A 21,174-nucleotide genomic window follows, 5' to 3' on the forward strand; every position below is an offset into this window, starting at 1 on the left:
GGGGCTTTATTATGGCACAGCTGCATGAAAACTTTTCAACACCAGAAAAACTTTATGGCATGAAAGAAAAATGTGTATATTGAGAAAGAACCTGAATGCTGAAAGCACATTGTTACTATAGATTTTGAATCTGAGATACAATTCACAATGCTGCTTTACTAATAGTGCAATTTTAAACCTATTTAAGCTGGGAAATTTGTTATCAGGTGACTCATACATGTGGGGAAATCCAGTTCATCTGTGCCAAAGATGAAAGAAAGCGATTAGGTGTTTAAATGTTAAGATTCCATTCAGTCTTGTGAATGAACTGCAGTAATCTTGGATGAGGAGAAAAGAAAGGGCAGTTATTCATCAAGTTGAAAAATGTTAAAGGGCTTTCTGGATTTAAATAATAAAACCTTATATTTATAACATATTTATCTTCCAAATACCATAAGTACTTTTATTTCTTTTTTATTTCAAAACATTCACAAAGTTAAAAAAAAAAAAAAAAAGGAGTTAAGTACAGTACAAAGAACTTTTTGTCCTTAACCATTGGAGAGTCAGTACAGACCTGAGGCCCCGTTACCCACAAATACTTTTTCCTACAAACAAGGACTCTGTTCCATCTAATCATGATGCAACCATTAAAATCAGACAAGTGACACTGATGCATGACTATTGTCCAGTCCTCAGGCTCTCTACTCAAGTTTTGTCAATTGTCTCAGGGACATGTTTTCTAGCGACAGGCTAGAATTCCAAATCCTACACTGCACTGATTTGTCTCCCTCAGCCCAGAACAATTCCATGGTCTTTCTTTGACTTTCATGACCTTGACATTGTTGAAGAAGATGAGCTAGTTATCTTGTAGCCTGTCCCTTAATTTGGGGCTTAACTGGTATTTCCTTATGATTATATTCAGGTTATACAACCTTGGCAGGAATATCATAGAAGTGAGGCTGTTTTCATTTCTTTATATCCTGCCATGTGGCACATGATTTCAAGCTGCCCCATCACCAATGATGTTCAATTTGATTCCTTCCTTAAGGTAGTATCTACCAGGCATATCCTCTGTGAACATATTCTTTTTCCTATTGAAGCCATGTAAATAACCCCTTTCTCATCAAATTTTGAAGTACTCATTTACTTATGTCTTCTTACTCATAATTAATGGGTGATAATATTTTCCTGTCATTTTAATTTTGATGCTCAAGTTGTTACTGACTTGGCCAGTAGAAAGCCCTTCAAGTTGGCTTCTAGGTCCTTTTGAGACATTCATGTCATTTCTTGAGCCCTGCCTTGCTCTGACCCAGCAAGGTGTTCTGGACTCAGACTTTCCCTGCCCCAGATGTGGGGTCCGCCATTTCTCTAAGCAGCCCTGGTTCCTCTTGAAGGAAAATGTTAATTAGAAGCCAAGATCTTGAGACTAGCTGTGCTCATTGATATCGGGCTGTCAGTGCTTCCAAACTTGCCGTGGTACCTATAAAAATGTGTCACTCAGATCTCCTGCTACAGGGATCATAATCGATTGATAGCCCCAACTATTGCCCCTTGGATCTACCACCCAGTTTGCAGTGAGGCCATATCTCCCAAGGGTTACTCCCAGTCAGTGTTTAAGCACAGAAGGGACCAGTGGGCCCATTGTGGCAAAACGTAGGAATTCTTCCATGTATGACTTTGACTTGGGAACTCCCCATCTACTAGTAAATCCCTCTTGGAACTGTGCTGCTCTTCCAGACTTTTCCTACTCCAATCCTTCCTTCTTTGTCTCCTTCCACTAATGTCAGAATATATCTCAGTCTGTAGGATCTCTCTCCCTTCTTGTTTCCTACTTGTATTTGTTACAATTTCTCCCAAAATATATCAGTTTAAAACAAAACAAATACTTATTATTTCATAGTTTTTGTAGGCCAGGAATTTCAGAGCAGATTAGCTAGTCTGGAAACTCATTATGTGCTGTCAATATGTCAGCCACAGTATAGTTATCTGATGGCTTGGCTTGACCCTAGAGGATCTATTTTCAGGATGGCTCACTTGGCTATTGGCAGGAGATCTCAGGTCATCACCACATGGACCACTCCATAGGACTACTTGAGTGTCCTTGTGATATGACAGCTGATTTTCCCCTTACAGCAAGTGCTCTGATAGAAGAAAGCAGAAGCCACTGTTAAAAACAAGACAACAGGTCCAAAATGGAGTCACTTATGCTAAGCCCCATGTCACCAAACTGAAACTTAATCACAGTTTTGGCCTCTCCCAGAAATGGAATCTTAAACCAATCATCAGGAACCACCGGGTCAGCCCTAGTGAGGTAATTTGCCTGATAGACCCCAGCCATTCCCCGAAGGAAAGTAACTGTGCCACAGTGAATGCACTTTTTGTGGTATGACTCTTGTCCCACTCCTTCTGTCTATAAAAGTCTTCCATTATGTATAGTTCCTTGGAGCTCCTTCCTATCTTCTAGATGGGTTGTGGCCTGATTCATAAATTGTTGATTAAGCCAATAAGGTCTTTAAAATTTACCCAGTTGAAATTTGTTTTTTAACCATGTCTTTTACTGTCTAACCTTAAATTCATACTGTGTCATTGCAGCGATAGGTCAACTGTATTGAGTACAGGAGAGGATTTCACAGAGATGGGATTGCCAAGAAGTCAGAATCACTGGGGGCTGCATTGGAGGCTGTCACACTCCTCCAATATGTTTCTTGCACATCTAATCCTGTCTTGGTGACTCCTTCTCAGTAAATGAACTGACATATCTGCTTGGTGGACAGAGGTAGAGAATCCCCACTCACGGTCAGTACACATTCACAGCCATGTTCATTTCTATATCTATCCCCATATATTGAAAACCATGAATCCATATCAATACATCCAGCACCAATACAGCATCACAGCGTCTGTTCTAGTTTTTTTCTGTTTCTGTATTTGTAATTCCTTTGTATACATTGAGATATCCAGACTTGTACATTCATCTATTTTATCAAATATGGGGCGTTTTTGGCTCTTGCCTCTTCAAATATTCTTTCTGCGCTTTTCTCTTTCATCAGGAGCCCTGGTTGCTGTAAACCTTTGACTGTCTTCTAGAGCTCTGATAAAGAGGATTCTGCTAATTTTTGCCAGTTTTTTTTTTTTTCAGTGTTTATGGGAAGAGACAGGCCTTTAGATTTCCCTACTGCACCATTTTCATTGACATGGGCACCACCCTATTGCCCTTATATCACGGCTAGGATCCCTCCTAGAGCCTCAGGAAGAAGCCTGTGAAAGTGCGGTGGAGGGAGGAAGCTGGAATTTCAGCAGCTCTTGATAGGCACTCTCTTTCTCCCTTACCTGGAAGTGGTGGTCCCCCTCTTCCTCCCATCCAGGGCTAGTCCATCCAGCACTCTCCCTCTCTCTTCTTCTCTCCCTTTCTCCCTTCCTTCACTCTTTCTTTTCCTAAACAAAATCCCACCACACAGAACATAGTGTTCTCTAACTTGCTCTTCAATTAACAGTATATTATGGCTACACTTCCAAACCATATATATCAATCTACATAATTCTTTTTAACAGATGTATAGTATTCCCCAGTGAGGATAGCCTGTTGTTTATTCAACTGTTCCCTTTTGAAATGTGTTCAGGTTTTTTAAAATTAGATTGAACCATATAAAACTACCATATTTATAGGTTTTGGGGTTTTTGTTTTGTTTTGCTTTGTTCATTTTCTCTTTCTTTCTTTCTTGGTTTATTTATTTGTTTTAGAGCAAGGGGGGAGGGGCAGAGGGAGAAGGATAGAGAGAATCTCAAGCAGATTCCCTGCTGAGCATGGAGGCTGACACGGGGCTTGATCTTATGACCCTGAGAACATGACCTGAGCTGAAATCAAAAGTTGGATGCTTGGGGCGCCTGGGTGGCTCAGTGGGTTAAGCCGCTGCCTTCGGCTCAGGTCATGATCTCAGGGTCCTGGGATCGAGTCCCACATCGGGCTCTCTGCTCAGCAGGGAGCCTGCTTCCCTTCCTCTCTCTGCCTGCCTCTCTGCCTACTTGTGATCTCTCTCTCTGTCAAATAAATAAATAAATCTTTAAAAAAAAAAAAAAAAAAAAAAAGTTGGATGCTTAACCAACTGAGCCACCCAGGTGTCCCTGTTTTGTTCATTTTCTATTACAGTGTTATAGTAAATATCTATGTACATATATGTCTATAAACTTTTGTTCCTGTGGATAAAGTTCAAGAGGTGGGATGCTAGTTTAAAAGGTGTGTATATTTAACTCCTTGATTGCATCCCTAAAATGTTGGCATAATATATGCTGCCATCAGTGACATTTTTGGAAGTTATAAGTCACAGAGGCCTCATTTCAGTGGTTCTCATAGCAGACTTCTCCACTGCACCCTGTATTTGCCAGTTAAAATTTTATTTATTTATTTATTTATTTATTTGAGACAGAGAGAGAGAGAGAGAGAGAAAGAAAGAGTAGAGTAAGGGCAGAGGGAGAAGGAGATAATCTCCAGCAGACTTCCCACTGAGCATGGAGCCCAGCACAGGGTTGGATCCCATGACCCTGAGACCATGGCCTGAGCAGATCCCTCCGTTTGTTCCTAGGTATTTGTATTCCACAGGAATCTGCTTTCGCTCACTTTTCTAGTCACACTAAATGCCCTATTCTCCCCTTAGGTGTGGTTATGGCTTCTGCTCTAATCTTTACCTGTAGCCCACCAGTGAAGTGACCCAAAGTTGCCTTCACCTGAATTAGAAAAAGCCTTCCCTTCCTTATGTCTTCCTGTCACCATCCAGAAAACTGTGGTGGTAACTATTCAATCACTCTTCAATATTCCACGGTACATTCCTGGATTGTGTGGGGTGCAAGCTTCACAATCATCCGCAAACAGCTCTAGTTTCCATTCCTCTCCGGAGTCCAAACTTCTACATCAAAACGGTATTCTGGGTATCTCCAGCGGGGTGTTTTTCAGATAGGACCAATATAAAATATCCATTGTTTAACTTATCATCACCTCTTTTGAAATCATCCCTACTGATGCATTTCTTTTCATAGTAAATGAGCCTCTCATTCGCTTGGGTGTACAACTTAGAAACCTGGAACTTCCTCCTAGACTACTTCTCACTCTTCCTCTCTATCGCTCTCCATTTACATCTTATAGTTTACCACGTCCTGCGGTTTCCACCCTATATTCCTCAAATCCCAGACTGATCTCTTTTCAGTCCCCAGTGTTGCTGTCCTGATCATCTCTTTCACAGACTATAAATAACTTCCTCTTTGGTCTTCCTACTTTTGGCCTTGCTTCTCTTCTATTACCCACACTGCAGTCAGAGAAATTATTTAACAGGCAAATCAATTCTCTACCATGATAAAAATGCTTCAATGTCCATGCTGTCAGCAGGCTAAAATCTAAACTTCTAAGCATGATTTAAAAAGCTGTTTCTTATCCAGTGTCTACTTAATGGTTTGCCTCATTTTCTAACATTCTCTGGAAGCACCCTATGCTTCAGCTATATGGATCTGCTTTCAAATCTGCAACATGCCAAGCTCTCTAATAATTCAGTGCCTTTGCACCTGCTACCCTTCTACTTGGAATCCTTGTCAGTCTTGTTGGCCTGACAAACTCCTACTGAAATTTCAAGCCTCAGCTCTAGGGTTATTTTCCTTTTTAAAAAACTGTGCAGGCAAAAAAACAAAAAACCAAACACACACACACACACACAAACTGTGCAGGCAGACAAACGCTTCAGGCAGACAAACACTGGAGTTCCTTATGGATAGGTTAAACACCTGCACCCTAGCATTTTTAACATTTTAATGATTTGTTTTATCAAGTAGTGTTTCCAAACTAAGTTGTAAGCTTCTTGAGGGTAGGGACCATGATTAATTTCATCCTTGCAACTTGAGCACTTAACACAGTGACTAGTATTGAATATTTTTAATAGTCACTTGAATGGTTGCAAAAATAAACTCGTTAATTAGTGGGAATAATGTGCAGGCTAGGGTTTAACCTTAAACTATAGGTTTTCACTTAAGTACCTTTAAAAATTTGGAAAAAAAATATAGAATGTATTAATGGAAACTTAAGAACAGAAAAGTAAAGCAACTCTCATATTATTTTATGATCCTAATACCTGTTTCAACATACTTATTATTTACTTTTGATCTTTGCTCAAATATGTGGTAAATAAAAAATGTATGTTTGTACACGTATATATTTATATTTCACATAGCTATAACTCAAATGTATCTGCACTTTATTATGGTTTCAAGTTTAACTGTAAACATTTTCTAACACTGTTGCAAAGTCATCTGAACTCTCATTTTTAACAATGTATAATACTTCATCCCCCTACTTAGGTTGACAGCCTAAAGAGATTAGGTTGTACTCCATTTCCTGTTATAAATAGGAACAGATTCAGGTTTTGTGGGACTTGAAATTTATACAATTTTGAGAGATGTTTTCAGAAAAGGAATACAGAACCATCTTACTTTTGCAAACCATGAAGGCTCCCCCTGCCCCCTACCAGGGTTTGGAAGGGGCCTGTGAATGTGAGGCATCCTGAAGGTCAGTCTTCATCAGCCTCATGGTGATCCACTTCCAGTTATAAATAATCTTGCAATAAGCATTTTGAGCATGTGATTTTTTTTCCCCTCTTCTATTATTTTCCAAGGAATCCAAGTTATTATGACACCATTCACCTTGAAGAAGTTGGGAAAGGAAATGATCATTTATTGAGCACCTATTATATATTGAGCAGTTTATATATATTATTTAATTTAATCCTTACTAGAAGCCTGAAGGAGGTATGAATCCTACTTTACAGTTGAGAAAACTGAGGTACAGTGCATTTAAATATCATGCCCAAAGTCACACATCTTGTAACTGGTGGGGTTTGGATCTTTACTGTCTCAGTCCAAAGCTCATGCCTTCTCTTCTCTACTACATCATGGTCTCTTCACAGCCTCACTGGCTTCACAGTAATATTTTCTAGGCTGTTGCTAAAAAACCTCGTTCTCAGTTATCTGTTTCGAGGAGGCCAGGAGACAAAACTTGCAGTCTCCCCCCCCCCCCCAAATTTTATTAATTTATTTGAGAGAGAGAGACAGGCAGAGATAGTGAGAGAGAGCATGAGTAGGGAGTAAAGGGAGAAGCAGACTTGTGCTGAGCAGGGACTTTGAGATCACGACCCGAGCTGAAGGCAGACGCTTAACCCACCAAGCCACACAGGTGTCCCAAAACTTGCAGTCTTGACAAGGTTCTTGGAAGAAGGTGGTTTAAATCAGTGGTGGTTAGACTTTCTCAGATGAATCTAGGAAAAAGTGATTTGACTACTTCTGCCCTCTGTCTGCTAACAGACACGTGTCATCTTGGTTCAGCACACATTCCTTGAAAGAAGAATTATCTGAAGTTGAAAGACTTGGGCTGGGTTCGAGTCCTGCTATTCACTGGCGTGGCCTTGGTAAGTCATTACCAAGTAAGAAAACCTGCCTCACTCCAGGCTAGTTTTGAGTATCCAGTGTGATGATGTATGTGCAATCACCTAGTGAACTCCCATGTTACTGAGGGACCGTAGTGCCCCTTATCTGAGGTTTTGCTTTCCGAAGTTTCATTTACCCATGGTCAACCACAGTTGGGAAGTAGATGATTCCCCTTCTGCCTATTGTCAAAAGATCAATAGTAGCCTAAGGCGACCTCACAGTGCCGCATCATTTCACCTCACTTCATCTCTCATGGATACATTTTTATCATTTCATATCATCAGAAGAAGTGTGAGTACAGCACAAGAAGATAGTTTGAGAAATCACAATCACGTAACTTCTATTATAGTATATTGTTGTAATTGTTCTATTTTATTGTGAATTACAGTTGTTAATCTCTTACTATACCTAATTTATAAATTAAACTTTATTTTGGGTCTATATGTCTGGGTAAATACAGTGTATACAGGGTTGGGTATGATTCATGGTTGCAGGCATTCACTGGGAGTCTTGGAGGCACCCCCTTAAAGGTAGGGGAGCCTGCTGTATTAGTAACATTGTGGGAGTTGTTCCCCGCGGATGTGCCTCCAGGTAGGGCCCTGTGACAGCTGGACGGAATGCATCTGATGGCTCCATTATGGTTAACTCTGGCTGGAGTTCCTTCCTAGGCTGAAGCTGCCACTTCTTTTCAGGGGGATGTATGGGATGTTAGAAGAGGCTGTGCAAAACCAGTCTAAGACTCTAGTGAATCTCTTCCTCCTCAAGCTGCGAGCCGATCAAAAATGCCAAACACTTAGCAATAATCGCAACTTGTAAAATCCCAAACATAGTCCTTACCAATTGTCCCTTTGCTCTGTCTTAGGCGCTGACACATTTATCTCGGCATTTCACCGGCCGGTATAAGAAATCGGTAGTCCCTGTTGGACTAATGCTGGGGACAGTCTGTAATTTTGCAAAGCCAGGAGAGAAAGACAAATCTCCGCTTTGAGTTGGCGTTTGAACATCCTTTCGCTGTATCACGTTTACAGCTGGTGTTAGCAGCATTCGTCTTTATTTTCCCTAAAGGAAAAAAGCTGAAGCCCGTCCCCAAGCCCGAAGATTGAGCTCACGGCCCCGCGTCACGACCCGCGCGGCTCCCCGAGCACGGCCCGCAGCCCCGCCGGCGGCCCGCCGGCTCCCACAGCCCCGGCCCAGGTGTCCGTCAGCGGGCGCCCGGACCTCCACCTGGCTCGGCCGGCAGCGACCGCACAAAGAGCGGCGCAGGCGGCAGCCCGGCCGAGCCGCAGAAAGTAGTCCCGACCAGGCCGGGCCGATGTTGTTCGACGTCGCTTCACGCCCTCCGCGGCCGGCCCAGGAAAGAATCCCATAGGAATGCGCCGGCGGGAGGCCTTTTGCCTCCAGCTCTGCTCCGCTTGTCTGGCGGATCTCCCGGGGTCTCCACGCGGAGGCCGCGCGTGCGGCCCCCCACTTTCTTTCGTGGCTGAACGGGAGGCGGCGCCGAGGGAGGGGCTCGCCCGCGCGCAGGGAGACCTTCGCGGCGACCCGTGGCGGCGGCGGCGGCGGCGGCGGCGGCGGCGGGCCCGCGGTATCCCTGCGCCGCTGCGTGAGAGGAAGAGGCTGAATGAGGAGCTGCGCGGGGGAAGCGGGGCGCCGGGGGAGGAGGCGGAGGCATGGAAGCAGACGCTGGCGTCGCGCGAGCCCCCGGCAGAGCGGCGCGGTAGAGAGGGCGGCGGCGGCGACGGCGCGCGCGGAGCCCTGACGTGCCCCTTTCTTTCTTCTCTCTCTGGAAAGCTGGGAAGCATGAGCGTGCAGACCTGCCGCTGCGGCGGCCGCTCCGGCTCCTCGCCTCCCCCTCTTCTGGCCGCCCCTCGCCGGTGAGAGAAGAGAACGCGAGAAGGGAAGATGGGGGCCGTCCTGAGGAGCCTCCTGGCCTGCAGTTTCTGTGCGCTCCTGAGAGGTGGGAAGGGGGGAACGCGAAAGTTGGTGGGATTTGGGGGGGGGGGGTGGCCTTGTTTTGTGTGTGACTGGGGGGAGGGGGAGGGAGGGAGGAGAAGGGGAAGAGGAGCCAGGAGCGGCCTGGTCGTGGGGAAGGAGAGAGAAAGGGGCCCGGGAGAAGGGGCTGTGCGCTCCGCCCGGCCACCATGCAGACCCCTTCCCAGGGTTCCGGACCTTCCCTGGACAAATCGGAGCCTCAGTCCGGGCTGCTGGTCTGGGTGAACCCCTGGAGCCCCGTTCTGTCGCAGTGACTGAGGGGCTGTGCGTCTCTTTCTGCCTGGAGTCCTCCGGGAGAAGGGTCTTTGTATGCATTTTGGCTTTTAAAATGTTTGAGCCCAAGATGCCTTACCGTTGGTTTCCCCTCTCGAAGCCCCCACCTTTTCCGTGTCTCGTACGTGAACTTTTCGAGCCTTCTTACTGTTTTCCCAGGCCTCGTTACTACTAGTGATTGGCTTCCTTTGGGGGTAGAATGATCCTGGGTGAGGGCACAGTTGGAAAGTGACTTCGGGGTTATAGGTCCGAGTGTTTCAGCATTGGGATTCTTCTGAGCCTCAGCCCATCGTAGACAACGTTGCGGTTGTAACCCCGGATATTCGGGACTTGCCCCTATTTTCGGAGCATGCAAGTGTAGAGTTGGCACTAATAGGAAAGTCATCCATGTGGGAAGAGGCGCCTATCCTGGGACCCAAGTTATCATTTGCTGCGCTCCCCTGGGGACAGCTTGCACTTTGGTAAATAACATGGGCTAGCCTAGATAACTTGCTCAGAGAATCGCCTACATTCGATGGCCCTGTGGTTTTTTGAATTGGCCTGTAAAGCTGTCACATACGCTGTGACTTTTATTTTGTGACAGTTCACTGGGGTTTTTTGATTGGCCCGCAAGATTTCAACAGCTCTTCTCAAACTTATCAGTGTTGAACTGCTGATGACTCTTGTGCTCTTGAGCATTTTACCAGCAGAGGAATTTAAGTACGGATCGATGCTATTAGCTCTGGCTGTGGTTTGGTTAAAATTCTCATTTGTGTTCGTGGTAAATTCTTTTCAGGTAGAAGACCTTTTGTGTCGATGGAGATTTTTAACTCTTAATTTAACAAGCTAAACTTTTGGTAAGCCTCCAGAACTTGGTGAAGTGAAGTTTACAGGGCACGATGGTAACTCAGGATCTTGCACAAATGAGCCCAATGTTGCCATTTCTGTGTGTGTATATTTATTTTGGACGAATGCAATTGACTTTTTTTTTCTTTTTTGGAGGAGGAAGAATTTTATTTTACTCTTCTGCAGGATTATTGTTAGCATGTTATATCTACTTATACTTAATAATTATGACTCACTCTAAGCATATTCCAAACCATTTTCATATGTAACCCTTTAAAGATAGTGCTTACTTAATTTTCTTGGCAGAGAATTTAATGCAGTGTTGTGTCTTTGAGAGGTTTAATAAGTGTATGTTTATTTCGTTATAGTATACTCTTCGTTGAAAGGGATTTTGCTATAACTGTGAGAATCATATTTGATATAAGGATATGTACATTTTTAAGGACAGGAAATTAGTAGAATTAAATGTGAGAGTCAGCTGATTGGTTAAAGTCTTGGGGAGGTCCATAACCTGGGATACTTCTGGTTGCTCAGTTGTATTTCTCTGAGGGTAAGAGTGTGATATAAAATGCCATTTGTTTATTTTAACACCAAATTTGAGCCTAGAGTTGGGTTTGTTCCTTCCTGGAGTTTAGAAAAGTTGCACTTGGAGTATTAATTTGAAGTATGGTGTTATGTAACAAGACCTAAAAGAGTTAATGGTTTAAACAGCCTCATTTCTGGTATCAAAGTTTACATAAGTGGACCTCTCGTTTTAAATGTAGCATCTAATGATATAAGATGGTCTTTGAATTTAACATTACTTAAATGTGAGTACATAGTATTTGAACTAAAAAGGTATTTTGATGTGAAAGATTTTTATTCATACTGTAGATTCTTTTCATTCTTCTGTCATTCTCTGTTAATAATGGTGGCATTAGTTAACCTTGGAGTCTAAGAAAGATGTGATTAATTTGTTGCATTAAAATAATTATTTTTTCACAGAATGGGTATTAACATTGAAAATTTAACATTGGGATGGTGGGATTATGAGAGTTTGAGAGACCTTTTGTGCTGTAGTGCTGTTAAATCAACATCTGAAAGCCAAAGAATTACTTGCTGTCATCATCTGGGCATCCCTATCCCTACCATGGGAAGACAAAGTGTAATGGAAAGATTTGGGGATTTCGACACTAAAATCTTGGGTTCAAAGTCTGTGCTTCTCTACTTAATAACTGTGATTCCAGTCTAGTCATTTTCTCTGGGCTTCAGTACCTTACCTCTAAAATGTAGGTAGTAATGATCTGATTTACATGTGTAATGGGCATATTAAATGAAATGATCAATATTAATGATTTGCTAACATTACTTTTGTTATAATTTTGTATTGTGGACATACCCTCAAATGGTAGGAATTTGAGATTTAATTTGTATAAAATTTACAAATTGTTAGAAGTAGAAGAGATCCTGATAATTTTGGTCTAACAGCTTCATTTGCAAGGGGGGTTACTCAGATTCAGAAAGATTATGATTTGATTAAGCTCCTATAACTAATTAATGGTAGAGGAATATTAGGGATTTATTGGTAGGAATTTATTAATGGTAAGGATTTATTGTTTGTTCTTTTAACCCACTGAGCCACCCAGGTGCCCCAAGTGTTCATTCTTTTAGCAAATATGTTTGGAATACCTACTGGGTATCAGGTTCTGATATTATAGTGGTGAGGGAAATAGACATGTCCCTGTTCTAATAGATCTAACAATCTGGGTTGTCTTCCTTACTATTCTTTTAGTTTCATCTAGGTATTGATTAGAAAAGATTATATCTCTGATTTTTCTAGAGGGAATATTTTTATAAGAATATAAATTTTGGAATACCATTGTGCATATGATCTGCAGATACTTTTTCTCAGCTTGAGGAGGCTTTGTTGTTTCATAAACATTTTCTGCTACTTAGTTTTTTAAAAAGTATATTAGTTTTGGTGGGATGGTGAAAAATACTGTACAGACAAGCCACCGTGTTTTCCATCTTATCTTTTGTAGAAGTGGTCCTTGGGAAAGCTTTTTCTTTAATATCAAATGTAAAATCTCAAGGAGGTAGAATGAATTTTGGAGTGGGCATCAGGAAAATTAGATTCTGGTTCTAAGTTTGTCGTTAACTGTCTGTGTTTTAACCTTGGTTAAGTCATTTAATCTCTGTACACCTTATTTGCATGAGGATGATGAATCCTTCTTTTGGAGATCCTTAATTTACATTAACATGTTAAGGGCTCTGATAGAATGTGAAGTAGAGAGACCAATTTTAATTTTGTTTAACCCACTGTTTCCCAAACTTGATTTTTTTTTAAAGTTTTATTTATTTATTTATTTGAGAGAGAGAGAGAGAGAGAGAGAACACACAACCAGGCAGAGGGCAGAGGAAGAGAGAGAAACAGGCTCCCAAATGAGCAGGGAGCCCGATGTGGGACTCAATCCCAGGACCCTGAGATCATGACCTGAGCTGAAGGCAGATGCTTAACTGACTGAGCCACCCTACGTGCCCCCCAAACTTGGCATTTTTTTTTCCATAAATCCTTTTAACATTCGGCTGCACCTTTGATGCAGGCAACACACTTGGAGAGAACTGGATTGGATGACCCTTTGAGCATGAGGTTGATTAGTGTGATGATATTTAATGATAATTTCATGTAGTTGAATTTGATACTTTCCTACTTATTTGGTTTTAGGTTTGCTCATCGAGCTAGGGAATAATCTGATTAGTTATGTGTAGGGTTTCAGTTCATTGTTAATCATGAGGCTTAACAGAGATTTCCCATAGTTTGGTTTCTCAGAGTCTTTTATTTTGCTTTAATTGGAGGTTTGTCCATTTGCTGAACTGAAGTATTCTTCCATACAGTTACATTGCTTTATCAGAAATGACTGTCTTTTTTGACTATCAAAGAAGATTGTATGGAGGGTATATAAAGTGAGAATATTTTATGTGAGCTTAAAATTTAAACATATCAGAAAAATAAGTAAAATAGTAACCTGTTTAGGTCATGGGTAAATATTCTTGAATATTTAATCTCATCTTGGAAGTTTTATTGCAAGTTTATATTCAAAGAAGACTGTAAAGTGGGGCACTATAGCAGGAAGGTATGGGCTTTGTTGATAAACCAAGTACTACTTCATGCAACCTTGGATAAATAACTAAGCTTTAGTTTCCTCTTCTGTTAAATAGGGATGATACCTTACTAGATTTTTATGAGAACTGTTGAGATAATATTTGCAAAGGGAGAGTATAGTGCATAGTCAGTAGTAGACTTTGAATAAATGGTTACTAATATTTAGGTGGCTAAGTTAAAAGAAATATTAGTGCTCAGGAAAGATTAATAAAACATTTAAGTGTCAGGCACTGCTATAGGGAGTCAATAGTTTTAGGTCAGTGGTTTTTGAACTTTTTTTTTTTTTAACTCTTCCTCAAACAAAACAGAAGTTCCATGAAATGCTTTCACTTATGAGATATATATATATATATATATATATATATATATATATATATATATATATAAATAAACAAACTCAGGACCTCAGAACCCTCCTACAGTGTTGGTGGGAATGTAAGCTGGTGCAGCCACTCTGGACAACAGTATAGAGGTTCCTCAGAAAGTTTAAAAAAAAAAAAAAAGTTAAAAATAGAGCTACCCTATGAGCTAGCAACTGCGCTAATTGGTATTTACCCCAAAGATACAGATGTAGTGATCCAGAGGGGCATGTGTACCCCAATATTTATAGCAACAATGTCCTCAGTAGCCAGACTGTGGAAAGAGCCTAGATGTCCATCAACAGATGAATGGATAAAGAAGACGTGGTGTGTGTGTGTACACACACACACACACACACAATGGAATATTATGCAGCCATCAAAACCTGAAATCTTGTCATTTGCAGTGATGTGGAGGGAACTAGAGGACATTATCCTAAGCAAAGTAAGTCAGTCAGAGAAAGACAATTATCATATGATCTCCATGACATGAGGAATTTGAGAAACAAGACAGAGGATCTTAGGGGAAGGGAGGGAAATGAAATAAGATTAAACCAGAGTTGGAGACAAACCATAAGAGACTCTTAATCTTAGGAAACCCACAGAGGGTTGCTGGAGTGGAGGGTGGTGGGATGGATGGGGTGGCTGGGTGATGGACAGTGGGGAGGGTATGGGCTATGGTGAGCACTGTAAGACTGATGAATGACCTGTACCCCTGAAACAACTAATACATTATTTGTTAATAAAGCAAACTCAGAACCCCAAGATCAAGAGTCACATGCTCCATCATCTGAGCCAGATAGGCACCCCACTTCTGATATTTTCTGTTTTATTTTATATAACTAAAATGGCTACTATATTAAATTTATTTTAAAAGATTGCAGCTTTAACACTTTTAGGTGATTATTATAAATAAACTAGAGGATAAATAGTAGAGTTGATTGTGATACTTATTTACTTATTTAAGAGTTAAGCATGGGCAAAATAATTTTATCAAAACATTGTTTAACTGAGAAATTTTTTATTGTATTATTTCATTACAACAGTTATAATTATTCAGTTGGTAGACTTCTCCCTGCAGGATGGGTAAATGCTATACTGAGTTCTTGCATTACATGTTTAATTCTTTGTGTGAGAGTTTATGTATGTCCTGTAAAATGAGCCTCATCTTAATGAATAGAACACCATCATGTGAATAACTTTGAAATACAGTCAAATACGCAGACCAGGCAACCTAAGAATGGGATATTTGCCCTTGAAATTACTAATTTAAAAAATAATTTGTCATAAATACAAGGAAAATAGTGTTATTTGATATTACTAGCACATGCTTGGTTTCTTAGACTTGTGTTATTTGTGGCAGTGACTATCCTCACAAACAGTTCAACGACATTTACATGTGAGACAGGAAAATATTAAAATGTGTCTGGGCTCTATATGGTGAAGATTACTGGTACTTCAGTGCTATGATCCTTTTTAGCAAGGTAACTTGCTAATTTTTAAAAAGATTTTATTTATTTATTTGAGCAAGTGAGAGAGTGCGCAAGAGTGTGAGTGCACATGTGCACAAGTGGGGGGTGGTGGAGGAACATAAGGAGAGGGAGAAGCAGACACCCTGCTGAGTAGGGAGCCTGACATGGGGTTTGTTTCCAGGACCCTGGCATCATGCATGACCTGACCTGAAGGCAGATGTTGAAGCGACTGAGCCACCTAGGTGCCCCATAACTGCTAATTTTTATTTCTGTGATACCTTGTGTGGAAGGGCCAGGAGATTGGGGATGCAAAGGGAAATCATATTTTTAGGCAAAAAATTTATTAAGTGAATTTTTAAGTTATAAATTGACATTAGGACTAAAGTTGTTGATTACATTCTCAGTAAAAAATGCAGAGGTGAATATGATTGACAGTGATCCTGTTTTTCAAGGAAGTAGTCATTCAGATATTGGAAAAGTTACCTTTATCAGATTATGTATGTTTGGCCACGAAGCCTTTTTCTCTGATGGCCTTGGTTAGTCATTACTTTATTACTCTTAGACCAAAATCACATTAAGTGATACCCATATCGTTGATATGGGTATAGGGGTCTTTCTCATTATTGGCTAGCTTTATTGGGAGATGTAATTTAATTGTATCCATATATCCAATTTAAAGATGATGTATTTTGCAAGTCTGAGAAAGCTACATATGAACTTCATTAACATGAATTCTTAGCTACACTGTTATATGGTCTCTATTTGTAAGTTTCTTGATTAATGCCAGTGAAGACAACAGCTCTTTGTTAGATATAAAGTGTTTCAAGAATAGATTTTTTTTCCTCTTCATAGACCACCATGAACCAGAGCTTTGCATATATTAAATATTCTAAATTTTACACTTAACATGATATTAAAAGATGAGAGTTTTTATGACATTTATGCAGTCTAGGGCTTCATTTTGTGTTTTATCTCAAATTATTAGACATAATTTAAATTTGTAGCTACTATAATTTTTTTCTTATCACAGATTAGATAGAGAAAACTAATCAGAAGTAAATCAGTGTGTTTATGTCTGAGATTGAATTTGAAATGTGGATTTTGTAATGTGTTTTCTGATTTTAGGCTATAACTATTGCATTGTTAATACAATTAACATGTGCAAGTGTTTTTTTAACCCAGTTTTTTTTTAAAGATGTAATTCACATACCATAAAGTTCTCTGTTTAAAAGTGCCACTTCAGTGGTTTTAGTATATTCACAGGGATGTACAGCCATCACCACTGTCTAATTCAAGTACATTTTCATCATCCCAAAAATAAACTCTGTATCCCTAGTAGTCACTTTCCATTTCCCCTTCCCCCAGCGGTTGGTAATGACTAATCTACTTTTCTGTCTCTATAGATTTGCCTGTTCTGAACATTTCATATAAATGAAATCATACAATACGTGGCTTTCACTTAGCATAATGTTTTCAAGGTTCATTTATGTTTCTAGCCCATATCAATACTTCCTTTTTATGACTGAATAATATTCCATTGTGTGGTTATGTGAAGTACTTACAATGAGTATGGGTTTGATCATTGGGATCTTTATCTTCAGAAATTATTTCTGAAATCTCTTTGAAGTTATAGAAATAGATATGAAAAAAATCTAAGTTCTTGTTTTTCTGCTGGAAAAGTGCTCAGTTCACCACCACCCCATTTCTGTGTATTGACTTACATAGAGCCCTGTCTCAGTTGAACTTTTTTACCAAATTCCTATTAGATTAATAGGATAGAAGGGGTATTAGCAATTACCTGACCCAAATTCTTCATTTTTATAAAGTAGAAAGGTGAATGAATAACTTAAGGTTAGGGTGCTGGTACTTTGGACAGTAATTTCACATGTAGTGCTTTTTGTATGCACCTAATTTTACGTTGGCCTTTAAGTTTTGTACCAGTCATTTATTTTTTTTATTTTTATTTATTTTTAATAGATTTTATTTATTTTATTTGACAGAGAGAGATGACAAACAGGCAGAGAGGCAGGCAGAGACAGAGTGGGAAACAGGCTCCCTGCTGAGCAGAGAGCCCGATGTGGGGCTCGATCCCAGGACACTGAGATCATGACCTGAGCCGAAGGCAGCGGCTTAATCCACTGAGCCACCCAGGCGCCCCTACCAGTCATTTTTAATAGAGGAAAATAAATGCCATTGTTGTTTTGGAGTTTGCAAATTGGTGGTTTGTCATAATACTGTTAAATAAAAACCAGTCTGGATTTAGGTAAGGGGAGACTTTTCAAAATAATTATTAAAAAAGGAGAATGCTCTGACTGAAAGATCTGCAAGTGTCTCAAAATCAAACACACAAAAAAACTTTTATAGAGAAGGCTAACCAGGACCAGCAGGAACTTTGTATGGGAGTGAGTGAGGAGGGTAGGCTAGGTAAGCAGATTACATGATCAGGATAGCTTAACTGGATTTGTTTTCCCCTGTGGTCAGCTGATACTTGGAATTCCCTGTTAAGGAGGAAGTCCTGCACTACTTGCTTAACCTTAGGGCAAGCCAAAGTTTAGGAGCTTGTGGGAAAGAAGAAAAGCTTGACTAAAGTTTGGTCAAGCCAAATCAGTGGATAAGTAATGAACAGCATGAGCACATGGTCAGTTCTTCTGTTTAAAACAAAATTTTTCACTATTAGGGATATGTTTTAGTCAGTTAAGGCTTATAGCTTTTTGCTATAACAAAAATATTATAGACTGGATGGCTTATAAACAACAGAAATTTATCTCTCACAGTTATGGAGCCTTGAAGTCCCAAGATCAAAGGCGCCAGCATGGATGGTTTCTGGTGAGGATCCTCTCTGGGTTGCAGACTGCTGACCTCTCTCGGAATCCTCACAGGATAGATAGGGAGAGAGGAAATAAGCTCTTGGCTCTTGAAAGGGTACCTAATCCCATTCATGTGGACTTTACCTTCATGGTCCCTCACCCCCATGGTCCCTCACCCACCCCCCCTACACTCATGACCTCATGTAAGAAGGGCTAATAACTCCCCAAAGGCCTCACCTCCTGATACCTTCACATAGCGGGGGTAGGGTTTCAAGAGGATTTTGGGGGGCACATTTAGTCCTTCACAAGGTAGAATAAAAGTCATTGTGAAGTTGATATCATTATATTTGACCTGATTATTTCTGTAGGTATAGGCCTTGTGAGTTGGCCTTGCTGAACGTTTTTTTTTTTTTTTTTTTTTTTAAAGATTTTATTTATTTATTTGTCAGAGAGAGATCACAAGTAGGCAGAGAGGCAGGCAGAGAGAGAGAGAGTGGGAGGGGGAGGAAGCAGTCTCCCCGCTAAGCAGAGAGCCCGAAATGGGGCTCGATCCCAGGACCCTGGGATCATGACCTGAGCAAAAGGCAGAGAGAGGCTTTAACCTACTGAGCCATCCACGCGCCCCTTGCTGAATGTTTTTATAAGGAATCTTAGATTGGACTTGAAGAAAAAGTTATTATTAAAGTATAGTTGACATGCAGTGTTATAACATGCCATGTTCTGTTTCAGGTGTACATTATATAGTGATTTGACAGTTCTGTATATTACTCAGTGCTCATCATGACAAGTGCAGATGTCCTCTGTTGCTGTCCAGTCTTAGTTACTGGCTGTATTCCCTGTGCTGTACTTATCACCTCTGTGACTTATTTATTTTGTAAGTGGGAGTTTGTACCTCTTAATTTCTTTCATTTTTTCCCCATCGCTTCCCCCATCGTCAGTTTGACAACCATCAACTTGTTCTTTGTATTTAATAGTCTGGTTTTTTTTATTGGTTTTGTTTTTTAGATTCCACATATAAGTGAAATCATATGGTATGTGTCTTTGACTTACTTCATTTAGTATAATACCCTCTGGGCTCATCTGTGTTGTCACAGATAGCAAGATTTCATTATTTTTTTACGATAGAGAAGTAGTCCATTGTATATGTGTGTGCATGCACGCCTCATCTTCATTCATCTGTTGATAGATACTTGTGTTGCTTCCTTATTTTGGCTATTATAAATTATGCTATAGAAACAAAAGCGTACATCTATCTCTTCAAATTATTATTATTATTATTATTTGTTTTCTTTGGGTAGATACCCAGTAGTGGAATTACTGTATCATATGGTATTTCTATTTTTAATTTTTTGAGGAACATCTCTGCTGTTTTACAGTGGTTACACTTGTTTACATTCCCACAAAAAGTGCATGATGTTCCTTTTTTTCCACATTCTTGCCAACACGTGTTGTTTCTTGTTTTTTTTTTTTTTTTTTAAATTATTTATTTATTTATTTGACAGAGAGAAATCACAAGTAGGCAGAAGTAGGCAGAGAGGCAGGCAGATGGAGAGGGAGAAGCAGGCTCCCTGAGCCTGACGTGGGGCTTGATCCCAGGACCCCGGGATCATGACCTGAGCCGAAGGCAGAGGCTTAACCCGCTGAGCCACCCAGGCGCCCCTGTTTCTTGTCTTTTTAATACTAATCATTTTCACTGGTGCAAGGTGATTATCTCATTGTGGTTTTGATTTTCATTTCTCTGATGATTAATGATGTTGAGCATTGTTTCATGTGTCTCTTGGCCATCCGTGTCTTCTCTGGAAAAATATCTCTTCAGGTCCTCGGCTCATTTTTTAATCAGATTGTTATTTTGGTATGGAACTGTATAAGTTTGTTAGGTATTTGGAATATTAATCCCCTATCAGATAAATGATTTGGAAATATCTTCTCCCATTTAGTAGGTTGCCTTTTTGTTTTGTTGATGGTTTCCTTTGCTGTGCAAAAGCCTGTATTTTGTTGTATACTCAATAGTTTATTTTGGATTTCACATTTTTTGAAAGATTTATTTGAGAAAGAGAGACAGACAGTTCTCTTCCCTCCTTGAGAGAAACCCAATCAGACTCTACACTGAGCAAGTAGCCTACTTGGGGTTTGATCTCATGACCCTGAGATCGCAGACTGAGCAGAAACCAAGAGTTGGATGCTTAACCAACTGTATCTCCCAGGTGCCCCTGGATTTCAGTTTTATAAAAACCTCTTGAAGCCAAGGAAGCAAAGTCAAGAATTCACTATCAGGTTTCACAGGTAGTACCTGTAGATTCTGGTGAATTCTTGAGGTTCTCAAACATATCCCAGAGTTTCTGGGCCTGGAAGTGATCTTGCTTACCTCACCTGTGAGGCTGGGAACCCCAGGCCAGGTACCAGTATAGTTTTCCTCAGAGAACTGTGAGCACTGACTTCATGAGGTCAGCCATAGCTCCTTAAAACTGTCTGGTTATATTTAATTAAATGAGCACTGCTTTCAAATATGGCATTCTAGTCAAAGCCTCAGTTGCATAAGCAATGTTTGTTTCCACCTAGGGGACAGACTCTTATTGAACCTGTGCTAATATTTATATTGCTGTGAAAATAAGAATACACAATAAAAGTTTTTGAATGATGGAAGAGTTAGGCAGGGAGGAAAAAAAGTTTTATTTCTGTTTATAAAAGCATAGTCTGCTTTAAGTCACTAATAAGTTATAGATAACATAAAAGAAAAAAGAAAAGAGTTCTTTATATCCAGAAAAAGGAACATTAAAGCATCAGCAATATCTCAAATAAAACTCGTAAACATCCTTCATTGGTTTGTTCTATTCTTGTTCTGCTAGATCTTGGGTTAGTAGTTTTAG

At 40.3% G+C, this 21,174-nt stretch overlaps 1 protein-coding gene across 3 annotated transcripts in view; it reads left to right on the forward strand.

The window, feature by feature from the left end:
- Positions 1-9,047: 9,047 nt before the first annotated feature.
- LRP6 (LDL receptor related protein 6) overlaps positions 9,048-21,174 on the forward strand; it is a 170,996-nt gene continuing 158,869 nt past the window's right edge. For 2 of the 3 annotated variants that reach the window (XM_059186068.1, XM_059186071.1), the window contains exon 1: positions 9,048-9,394. In XM_059186068.1, coding sequence (XP_059042051.1) covers positions 9,340-9,394 — 55 coding nt within the window. In that variant the 5' untranslated portion in view covers positions 9,048-9,339. The remainder of the gene's footprint in view (positions 9,395-21,174) is intronic. The other variant, XM_059186069.1, reaches the window with a different exon arrangement.

The sequence above is a fragment of the Mustela lutreola genome, chromosome 8 (assembly GCF_030435805.1).
Source record: "Mustela lutreola isolate mMusLut2 chromosome 8, mMusLut2.pri, whole genome shotgun sequence".
Lineage (NCBI taxonomy): Eukaryota > Metazoa > Chordata > Mammalia > Carnivora > Mustelidae > Mustela > Mustela lutreola.